At 42.5% G+C, this 12,305-nt stretch overlaps 1 protein-coding gene across 1 annotated transcript in view; it reads left to right on the top strand.

The window, feature by feature from the left end:
* LOC111645807 (R-spondin-4-like) overlaps positions 1–6,135 on the top strand; it is a 14,479-nt gene extending 8,344 nt beyond the window's left edge. Inside the window, exons 4-6 of the mRNA XM_023395116.2 lie at positions 3,270–3,467; positions 5,822–5,901; positions 6,022–6,135. Of these exons, the coding sequence (XP_023250884.1) occupies positions 3,270–3,467; positions 5,822–5,901; positions 6,022–6,135 (392 nt within the window). The remainder of the gene's footprint in view (positions 1–3,269; positions 3,468–5,821; positions 5,902–6,021) is intronic.
* The last annotated feature ends 6,170 nt before the right edge of the window (positions 6,136–12,305 follow it).

Genomic DNA, 12,305 nt, shown 5'->3' on the forward strand with positions numbered 1-12,305 from the left:
CAGAATCCTGTTGTTGACAGTCTGTGTTTTTGTGAAGCTGCTGACTGAAGAACACCCGCATGGCTAATATACAGACGAATAACGAGGCATCCAGCCGGGCACGGAAAGGAAACGGAAAGTAGACGTAAAACCTGGTCGCTGTGGAAACGGAGCTCCTTCACTTACCTGAAGCCTCTCTGCTAACACTTGTTTCTCAGCGCAGGAAAGATGCATCTTATAGATTGACTCTAAACACAGGTAGAGCTTCCCGCTTCGTTCTGACGTGTCCCGATACAAGTTTTGAAAACTCATATGTTTGCTCTGTCCTCAGCGACGCCCTCGAACAGCGCGCTGACACGTCACCCTGCATCATTACACCCGCACCAGTGTCCTGGTTGTGATCGGGCTTTTGGTTCTGTATCCTGCTTTCAGAAACCTCTACACGCCCTTTGTCCCGGTTCTGAGAACATGCGACAGAAACTACGTGTGCAGCTGCATCTTAAACTCGCGCATAAAACCAAAGTAAGGTTCGTCCGTCACGTGATGAGGTCACTGACCATGTTTAAACCTCGCTCTCCGCCCACCTCAGGATGAGAGCGCCGCACGTTTAACACCCGTGTAACCTTTTGCGACCTGTATCCCGTTTTAATGGCTGTCTCCAGTTTCCCGTCAGTCGTGAAGCGAGTGAAGAAAAGCCGCTCTGACCCTCGGCCGGCCATAAAACGTACAGTCGGTCTGCAGCTCTGCAGTGGATGCAGCAGTGCAGCGAATCTAAGAGGTTTTTAATCAACAGCAGACGTGTTCTTCTTCTTTCATCTGTCCCTCTGGCTCCGTGTCTTCTTCTCTGCCGTATTTCACGTGTGGACGGTCGAGTGTTTCATTCGTTCTGGGTTGTTTTTTTCGTCTTACATCAAGATGATTTTAGTGAAATAATGTGACTATTAATAGATGGCATCTGTTGGGGGGGGGGGGGGGGGCTATTCTGATTTGGGAAAGACCATAAAACAAGAGAACAAATGTTGAAGTAATTCGAGTAACACTTTCACATGGATCGAATCACTCCTCTCGAGGAAGTGATGTTTTAAAAAGGTTTTTATCTCGTTAAACGCCGCTGATGGCTTAATGACACATCCATTCATTCTAACATTTTCCCTCCGAGAGCTCCTTCATCTGGTTCTGTGATCGTTCGTCTTCCCCCGTTTCTTTCTCTTCATTCATTGTTGAGGTGAATCTTTTCACATGGTGGAGCCAAAACCTTTCAGTTTAACACCTGATTCACATTAAAACTCCTTTTTTAAATAAGATTTATGATTCATCTCCACGTTGCGATGTGTTTCATCCCTCCTTTCTAAGTAAGTGAGATATATTGTCAGGCTCACTAATCATTCCCCTCCCCCTCCTCCCCTCCCTTCCCTTCTGCCGTCCACCTGCACCATCTGCAGCTACCGTTGTATCCTGGCGTGGTCGACCACATCTGGTTTTCAGGTTTCACGTCGGTACACACCTCAAGCCACTCGAGAGAAAAGACTCGCCGGAAATCTGTTCGACGACGATAATGATGATTACCGAGAAATATTTTTCTAATCCTGGACGAGGCTGCAGGTTTTTTTCCGCCGTGAACTGTGTTGGAAAAAAAAAAAAAAAACTTGTGGTGACTTTGATTTTGTGGGTGACATCACTCATCAGCGGCCGGTCGCCACGAGTGTAATGTCCCGTGTGTTAATGCTTCAGCTGGAACTCATCTGAGATCCTGGAGATGTGGTTGCCAGGGGCCTGAAGAAAACATTTGTCCCAATATATTATTACCACTCCACTAGTTATGGCTGGAATTTATTGTTTATCTATTGTTTTATTGTCTTAATTTATATACTTTTTTTTTACTGATCGGTTGTTGGTCTTAATTAATGGTTTTTAATTCATACGTTTCATTCATGTGTTTGTTTTAATTTGTGTCTCATGTTTTATCTTCTTTTATCCACATAGTTGCTCCCACCTGGGATGAACCCATATGCAAATACAATATATATATATATATATATATATATATATATATTGAATTTGTATATATGAAATATACATTTTAATTTTAATGAAAATATATGTAAAAAATTATATATAAAATCCTGTTAGAAATTGGAACATATATTGACATAAATATCTATATATACAAATACATACATTTCTTTATTTATGCTTTATGCTGTAGACAGATAGAAATTTTAATATATATATACATATACAAATTTTACTTTGCATTTAATTTATGTTATAAACGTATATCTTCATATATCCAGAGATACATGTGATAATAATACATCTTCTTATAGGTGACATCACTCTTGATATAGAGACATTTATGTCATATATTATATTTCTGTGTGGGAAATGTGCTATATATATAAAATACTGCTTCCTCACATGCAAATGTAATATATTGTACATGTCTTGAATTTCCTCATATGAAATATACGTACATATGAAGTTAAATCATGTACATATACCCTATGAATATAATATATTCACATTTTTTACAATTTCATATTTTGACATATATGTCTAGCTAATAGAAACATGCTGCTTATATTGTAGACATATGGTATGTAAATATATCTCCATCCCAAAACTGGTCAATATAGGTTGATATTATAAATGTAAAAATAAAAGACAGACACATATGTTTAAAATTAATGCAAAATAATAAGAAATCATTTATAAACATATAGAATTTTAATAAGCATGTTGTTTTCATGAACATGAATTTTACTATGGGTATTTCATAGATGTTATATGGCAACATCACTCTTGATATAAAGACATTTATATTACATTTATTACATTTATTACATTACCCATTACATGGATCCTTTTATCTTGATTTTCTCAGTTTGTGCATTTCTCTCCTCTGTGTATGGAAAACTAAATTTAGAAGGCGACATTATTTACATTTAAAAAGAAGGAAAGAAAAGATGTGCATCAATAGTATTTATTTATTTAAACATATTAAATACATTTCTTTCCACCTCTTTAAAGCAGCCAGAGGAACTTTCCCTCTCTCTCTCTGATCACCTGAAGGTTCCTGGATCCACCACATCTGAACCTGATCAGGCACTTTGGCTTCTGCAGATTCAAATTCTTCCAACATTGGTTTCTCTTTCATGATCTGCTTTTGTAAAATACAATGAAAAAAGCCTGAGTTTTTGTTTGTGATATCTTCAATCGGCTCGTATCTCCGCTCTCTAATCCTCCCCTCCCTCCCTCCCTCCCTCCCTCTCTCCCCCTCTCTCTCTCAGAGGACTGTCTCTTGGCTCCGGCGGCAGAGTGGAGCGAGTGGAGCTCCTGCCTCCGCGACGGCGTCACCTGCGGCTTCAGGTGGGGCAAGCAGACCAGGACCCGGGGCGGCAGCAGGACGCCTGAGGAGAAGGCGGCGTCGCTTTGCCCGTCCCACAGCGAGACGCAGAGGTGCAGGTTGAGGAAGAAGTGTCCCACAGGTGAGGAGGCTGCTGTTATTTCTGAATTTAAAATCAGCCACGGACAAAGTTTCTGCTTCTCTTCGGTGGAGTTGTTCCTCGTCGTGCCAACATCTGTGGATTCCCAGCATTGTTTGGTCTCGTGTTATTTGCTGTGTTGACACGCTTGTGCAATTTATAATGCCAAGTAGGAGAGGACCCCATAAACCAACATGTGCTACTTCTAATTACCAATTAGAGGCTGATGTTAACAGCCCCCACCCCCCCACACACACACCCCCTCCTCTCCTGAGCATTAGTGTGGTGGTGATGGTGGAGCAGCTCAGGGAAGCTGCGTACCTCTGTTTGCTGTTTGGATTCGGTCCAGGACGCCGTCCCTGTGTGGGAAACAGCAGTGACTCCGTTGTGTCTTTGTCACTGACAGTTTGTAACGTTAGTGATAAACAATGTCAACATCATGTGACCAAACATGAGCAAACATCAACAGGATATTGTCGTTCCCAACGAGGATTTCATAAACTATTTCCAACCAGTCAAAAAACCGTACAGGTCGTTTGTTCCAACGACCCTTCGCCGCCTTCGTCGTCCATCCACCTCCTCCTCCTGGACTCTGTCTCTCTTTAAACTACGTCACCGACACTTTTCCCCTTTGCTCCCGTCATCGTTACTACGACCACCAGATGTCACCTAGCAACAAAATGACACTATGAGTCATAATTACCTCCCTTGTAACTTTAGAACGACGCCTCGTCTGATCTGATGTCCTCATCAGCAGGTCGACATCCTCCAGAACTGGTGGAAAAATAAATAAAAATTTCAGGGAAAGGTTAAGGGACCTCTGTTGTCATGGTTACAATAATAACCACCTGGTAAAGGTTAGAGAAAGATCTTGGGTCACGGTTAGAATAAATCAACTTTGAATGTCAGCAGGACGTTTAGTTTTATTTTTGGCAGCGTGTTTGTGCATCACGATAATGAATGGTCAGGGTCAAGGTTGGCTTTTATTTTGAAATATTTGCCTTTACTTCCTTGCCACCTGACTCCCTTTATCGTTCTTTCAATTCAACAAGGAAAAAAAATAAATAAATACTAATTTGCAAACACAAAAACTGGACCACGTTTTTTAATTTAAACAGCTGTTTTTACGTTTTTGGGTTCAAACGTAAAAACAAACTGCCTGAAAATAAACGGACCGTCTTCGCAGCTCCCTTGGATCCTCGTCCGTCATGGTCAGTGGCGCTGTGGCGTTCACCTGTTTGTGTTTGACGTGGTACAAACTCCAGAGGAACTCCACGAGTGAAAGGCGGTCGAGGGAAACCACCTCCAAAAGCAGCATCACTGAGACGATCACGCTATTTCCTCTTTCTTTTTAAAATCTATTAATATCGTTGATTAACTGATGGATGAATCTCCACGCTCTCACCGACAGCGTTGGAAACGAAGGCGGAGAGAGCGACAGCAGACTCTCGTACGTCCGTCCGTCAATAAACCTCCTCGGCTTCATCATCGGAGGGTTGTGTTCGTTCATGTCGCCTCCATCCAAAGAACGGAGATAGGAAGAGATGTGTTTCTGTGTTTCTGAGAGGAACCTGAAAATAAACTCCAACTGCAAAAAAGAAAAAAGAAAAGAATTATTTTGAAAGTCCTGTGTTGTGGAGATGCTGTCAGTACTGGTTAAAATTGTATTGAAGAGAACAAAAACACTGATTATTTAGTCCCTCATTCTTCGGCCCTCATCAGCAGCACAGCCATTGTCTGGCTCTTGTTTTTAACTCTGCATTAAATTAATGATGAACTTCATACGAATATTCCAAAACATTAAAAAGAACCCAACTTGGCAGCGCGTTCCTGCTTTCCCTCTAAAACCGAGTTGTTGTTGTGACCTTTTTTATGGTTCCATATTTTCTTCCTCTTTTACACAAACAGCACAAGAAGAAGCTGTGAAACATTTTAACAGAGCGGGAGGAATGTAGAGAGCTGTGGTGTTTTTTAACTTTTTCCAAATTGGTGAGAAAGCCAGCAGCGATTCCCCTTTAAAGTTCTGCAAATATTGTCTTTCAGTGTGTGTGTGTGTGTGTGTGTGTGTGTGTGTGTGTGTGTGCATGCCTGTGTGTTTTCCTCCACTTCTTCCACAATGGAAGGCATGTCATTTGAAGTAATTATCATTATCATTGTCAGATCGTATGTCCGGTGGCATTAGCGGAGGAAGAAATCCGATCCAGCAGAGTCTGGCTCAGGGATCAGGCCCGTGGACCTAATAGCACACATCTGGGATAAAAGGGTGCTGTGGCATCTCCCTGACATTCCTCTGTTGTTCCAGATTAGACGGCTCTAGTCTTTTAATTCCCACTCTCTTGTTGTCTTATTGTTTTCAGATGATGAGGAAGGACGTGGGTCTCATCTCCCGTCCCTCCCTCACCAATGGCAGCAGACCGTCGTGGAAGCGAGCAGGAGGGTCTGTTGCTCGTTTTCCTCGCAATTTAGCAACATCTGACGCTTCAGATGTCACGCCGCGCCGCGCGGATATCTTTTCCTTTCGTCCCCACGTTATCTTATCGGTGACTCCTCGCGAGAGCCGAGCCAGCTGTTTGAGAGTCCTAATCGCAGGTTCAGGTCCCAGGTCACGAGTCCAGAGGTGGAGATGTGGCAGCCGCAGGTGGTTCTGCTGAAGCGGTGGTTTGACGGTTAGGAGAAGCATGCTAGCACAGCTTTGTTTGGAGTGTTAGCATGGTAACGTGTGTTATTTGGCACTAAAGACAAAGTGCAGCTGAAGGCTGGTGGGAGTCTCATTAGTTTAGTTTAGTTCGTTTACTGGATGAATGATGATTCTGACCTGATGGCGGCTCTGCAGGAGACCTCACAGGGAACCACAGCTCATCCCGAGAGAACAGTCTCAGGCCGTAGGTGAGATATTTCACCACAAATGTCGACATCATGGCGGTGAGTCGTTAAGGATTCATCCCCATCCTTTAACGTCTTTACAATCCGTCCAGTCGTTGCTAAGATATTAAAGTCTGAGCCGAAGGCGTGATAGTTCAGGTTGTTTGACGTGGGGTTTTGTGAGGACGGGGTCATCCGCAAAAAACGTGTTTTAGCCACCTTAAAAAAACAAAACAAAACAAAAGCCCACAGAATAAAGCTAATCTATTTAACTGTTTAAGCGTTTTATTTTGAAAATTTCCAAAGCTTTATCTGCAGTCAAACAGCCGTTTCCTTGAACGTGTTCAAGGTGTGTCCTCTGTAGCGTGTTTCCGTGAACTGTTGAACTGCCGTGTTTAGGGTCTTTGTTTCCCGGGAAAGAAGGAAACCTGAACCGTGTTACTACGCACAAGCACAACTACTTTTAAGTTATTTTTGGGGCTTTTCTCTTTTTTTTTTTGCCTTTATTCTGAAAGCACTGTGAGAGAGAGATATTGGAAAGTCACAGAGAGAGAGAGAGAGAGAGAGAGGACGACATGCAGCAAGGGGCCGCGAGTCGGAGTCGAACCTCCAGGGCTGTTGTCAGACAGAGCTGAACGTTGTGCGTAGGAACACAGTAGTTCAGCGGTTGAAAAGATGTAGTTCCAAAGGAAAGGGCTGTCTGAAGGCAAGATAAAGCTAGTGCAACGTATCAAAAATAAAGCATGCACTTCAACTGGTAACATTTTCTTTTTAAGTGAATCTGCTGCAGGTAACACACTGACTGTAGATCAGTTCCTCACACAACCCCGACGACCAATAACCAGAGACACGGAGAGACACAGCCCGACATCCCTGCTCCAGAGTCTGTTTTCGTCTTTCTGACGGGACCTGACTCTGTGATGTGCAGCATCTATAGCTAATTACTTTCAAATGGTTAACCATAATGTTGCTGTGGAAAACAGACAGTGTGTACCCGCAGATGCTTCAGCGTTCAGGGCTTCTGAGGATAGTCTCCAACCGTCAGCTTCTACGGCTTTTTTCTACACAGACTAGAGTCGTGAAGTCGTGTCTTATTTAACTCGGCGAACCAGAGACAGGAACTTGTTTCTCAGACTCTGAGAGTCCCGGGGTCGGTTGAGTTTCCCAGCGGTTATATTTACACTTCAGGAAAGAACAGGTTATAATATGCATGAGACAATGCTGCTGAAGATTACACTATAACAAACTCTTCTTGCATCTTCCGAGGAATGAGAAACTTCCTGTTGATACAAGACTTGAGCTGATGATGAAGACTGTGAGATGCAGCTGAAAGCTCTCACTTCACTAGTTATCACCAAATATCGGGAAATAACTGAAGGATCCAAATGTTTGGATCCTTGTTTTGGCTCAATCAACATGTGAAGTTATAATAATGATTCATCGTGACAGCGTCAGCGTCGGTAAATCCAGACGGCATCAGAAACATGTCTGCGACTGGGAGAAGTTATTAAATATAAGTGTCAAGTGTTAGATAGAGTAAATCCACGTCTCTGATGTTTCACATGTCCTGTCAGAGATGTTTTCTTTGATTTGTTACAGTCCTACTGTTTCAACAAAGACACAGAGAGCAGAGGCGTCAGCCAGACGTTGTTTTGTCTGAGGACATCTGCCGTTGGACGACAGTTCAGCATCGCTGGTGGATCACGATCAGGAGGTTGCAGACGAGGGCACGAGTGCAGGAGGGCAGCTGAACGGCGGCGTATTAACCCTCTCGCTGCGGCGTAACAAGCTGTGAACTGTGGCTGTTTGAGGTCACCAGGATTCAACCACAGCTCCTAAGATTCTGATGAAGTTATTTCTGTGCCTCGGTGTTTGTAGTTTTGTATCCAGCTCGTAAAGAAAGCAACCGACACAGACGATAAGAGCCCAGAATCCTTTCATCCCTCTGGGCTTAGTGGTCCTCAAATCACTTGGCTGTAACTTCAGCCAACGAAACTGGAAAGAAATAACAAGCTGTGTAATTATATATATTCTGTCCACATGTTGATAACTCAGCCTCCTCTTATGTTTGGTCTGCATATATATTTGTAAAATACTTCTGTGGTTGCAGACACATGTTTGGCGTTAGTGTGAAAGCTTATTAAGTTGTATTTATGGCGGTGATAATCTCCCATAGTCGAGCTGATTTACTCGGCTGCCTTTTGAAGACGGAGAGCGGCGGTGGAGCTCTTATTTAGGACGTAATGCATTTCCCCGGCTGTAAAATCGAGAGGGGCTGCATAGCTGGTGTTTTATGATGCAGCGCGACACTAATGTAAACTGGAGGGAAACAGCGGTATCTATGGTCCAAGTGCAGCGGCGTGCATCCGTATTACCAGAGGCTGAAGCAAATGCGGCCGAACTCCGCTGTCAGACGTCCATCCTTCATTAGTGCTGCAGCAGGGTGTTGTTTTTAAAAAATTCTCTAAGAGCAGAAATGAGTGGAGAGAAGTCATAATATAAAAAGTGAATTCCCCTGTGGCTGAAAAAGAAAAGCAGAGCTTAATTCATACAAGCGCCTCCTCCGCTGCCGCAGCTGTACTTCACTGTTTTAATGTACTAAATCATAAAAATGAAGCGCAGGCCTGGTGCAGTCCCACAGCACACTCACGCCTCTGCACGCTACGGCGAGCGAGTCACAAACAAGTTCATAACACAATATAAAGGCTGGAAATAACACACAGGACAGCAACTGGGATCAATAAGTTCATAGTTACTAATATCCTATAATACCAACAGGAAATGACCCAAGATGTGCGCTGAAAAAACAAAACATATGTTTCTATATTTCATAAATTCACAGCTCACATCTGATTCGTAAAGACGTGATTCCAGATGTTAAACTGTCGATCAGCTGCATCGTATTTACAATCTGTGGGACAAAAGTTTTTCAAATCAGTGTCAAGATTAATAATTTCATCATTCGACTCTGAACGTTGGTTTCGACGAGGATCTGATGAGAAACTCTGAGGGACTTATCACGAGAAGTGATGCGATGCCATGTACAACAGTTTGTCTTTTCTTTTTCTTTTTTTATTCAAATAACTTTTATTGACAAACATTCTTCTGGGGATTTAGAGTTAGAGTTAGAAAGAGTTCAAAAATAAATAAAGATTATTTAGTTCCATGATGATAATGATAATGATAATAATAACTATGTTTCCTTAGATCTGTTTATTTAAATTCAATAGAAGGTAACTTCTTGAGTGAATGTTAGATTTGGCCAAAATAAGCAAATATTGATTAAAGTCTTCATTGTTTTTAAGGATTGTTGAATATTAACAACAAATCGTCACATTTCTGTGAAATTTCTTCACCAAACTTTACCAAGTGAAAATCAGCCCACGATTATTAAAACATGTTTAAATGTTACAGAAAGAGTGTTTTTCTTCTATATTGGAAATGTGTTTACAATTTACAATTTATCAGGTACATTTTTACATAACAGTTATTAGATTTTGAAAGGAAACACATATTATATACATTACAATACAGTATTGGAAATCATTTATATTGGGCTGTTGCTCGTCTCCGGTCAAAACCAGGTGACAACACAACTGGATTTGGACTCCCCAGGTCCAGGTCCAGGTCCAGGTCCAGGTCCAGACTGAGCGCCTGCTAGATGTCTCTCCTCGATTGAGTCTTTAAACTGTTGATAAACAGCGATCAAGCGCCGATTAGTTTCTGATCTGGAGCTTTTCTTTCCTACTAATCATGTAGTTTGAACTTTGATTATCAGCAGCATTGATGACTGTCGTCCTGTTGGACTTGTGGGTGTGAGACCTGAACTCTGTAGCGTGTCCTCTGCAGTGTCTCCTCTGTAGCGTGTCCTCTACAGTGTCTCCTCTGCAGTGTCTCCTCTCTAGCGTGTCCTCTACAGTGTCTCCTCTGTAGCGTGTCCTCTGTAGCGTGTCCTCTGCAGTGTCTCCTCTGTAGCGTGTCCTCTGTAGCGTGTCCTCTGCAGTGTCTCCTCTGTAGCGTGTACTCTGCAGCATCTCCTCTGTAGCGTGTCCTCTGTAGCGTGTCCTCTGTAGCGTGTCCTCTGTAGCGTGTCGTCCCTGTCCTGCAGTAACTTGTTTACAGGAACTTGTCCCACAGAAACACGAGTGAACCATTTTCCCGGTGTGATGTTAACAAGTGACACTTTGTGGAGCAGCTCCATTAGATAGAATAGAGACCACGTGTGACTTTATCAGCAGTCTTTCTCTTTTTGAGGGGGGGGGGGGGGGGGGGGGGCACAGTGATATTATCCAGATCAGTTTCTATGGGGACATGAGCTCATTTTCTGGTCTGGCAGTGTTAACAAAACAACTGAATTCAGCTAATTACGGTGTAAAGACACAAACAAAGCGTGTCCCGCGGCGTCCTGGTGGCTCTCCACGCTGTCTGTCCTCGAACCGCTGTGACCGTGATGTTGAGTTCAAAACCGACTGGGGATCCACATCGTCCACTCCTCTCCTGTCCCCCACATTTCCCATCTGTCTATTCTGTCCACGGCAAAATGTGATAATGATTAACTCAACATTAAAGCATAACTCTCCTCTCATTAATCAGTCAGCTGTGGAGGATTGGTAACTTCTTCATTCATCGACTGATGAGTCCAACTACACGTGAAATCATCCAGCAGGTTAGATTTAAGACGCGGCGCATCCATCATGTCTTTCAGAGTAATAATGTTGCTGGACGCTCTGAGCGCTGCAGATCTAGGCAGATAACATTAGTGATTTAAGAGACTTTTTTTCCCGCTCTCTCATCCTGAAATCACAACAGACACAAGACAAGAGCTGAATGAAGCACTTTACTAGTTTTCAAGTTGGCTCCATAACGAGTGAAGAGGGAAGAAAACTCTGCTCTCCCTAGTTTTATAAGCCCATAGTGATACTAGAAACTTCATAGTCAATCAGGAAGCCTTGATCAATCATAGATATCGTTAATAAGATCGGAACATGACAGAGACTTGTGTCCTTTAAAGAGCCGCCTGCTGAATGAAGCTCGGAGGGAAAGTTGTGGTTGTTAGACGTGGGGTTGTGTGAGTCAGTCAAGCACAGTCAGAGTGTGTCGGGAAGCGGCAGCGAACACGCTACACTAGCAGAGTGATGTAATACTGTGGGCGGGGCCAGCAGAAAAAATAAAAGGTGTTTTAGACACTTTAAAAAAACAACACAGAAACACAGAAACATACAAAATATTCTACATTTAAACAGATATTAGATTGTTTCGGTGGGTGATTTTAAAAGCGTCTGAAACACGTTTTTTTTTCTGTTGGCCCCGCCCACAGCGTCACATCGCTCTGCTGCTGTTTCCCGCTGCTGCAGGTAACACACTGACTGTGTCTGACTTCCTCACACGACCCCACATCTAATAACCTTTTATATAAGATCAACATAACATCTGTCTACAATGGGCTGGACATATATGTCACTAAATCATTTCTAATATGTTTTGATTTTATATGTACATATATTTCATATAGAAAAATTCAATACATTTGCATATATTACATTTGCATATGGCAATTTTTATCCTCAGTAACGATTTAATGCCTTTGTCATAAGGGTTTTTTAAATGTAATTAAAAGTTATTTTTGTTGCCTTTCAGATGAAGATGATTAATTCTAGTTCCTGTCAGAACCGATCACAGTGAACTCTTTCCCCTTGACTTTATCATGTTCTGGTCTCATTTTGGTTTTAGTGCAGAGTTCAAAACAAATGTTGTGCGTCTGTGTTTTGCACATTAGAAACAGAAATGTTTGTAAATCCCACTTCACATGAGCGTCGTAGAGGAATTCAGGCTTTTATCCTCGTTATCCAGATACACTTGTAAATACAGTTTGACAGACTTTGGGAGCTATTATTCAATTTTATAACTCAATATTTCTGTCATTCATCGAGGGCAGGAGAAGAATCACCGTTTTAATATGTGGGAGTGGATTACACTGTG

The sequence above is a fragment of the Seriola lalandi genome, unplaced genomic scaffold, assembly GCF_002814215.2.
Source record: "Seriola lalandi dorsalis isolate HSWRI2012SDOR001 ecotype SW California unplaced genomic scaffold, Sedor1 jcf7180002054957, whole genome shotgun sequence".
NCBI lineage: Eukaryota > Metazoa > Chordata > Actinopteri > Carangiformes > Carangidae > Seriola > Seriola lalandi.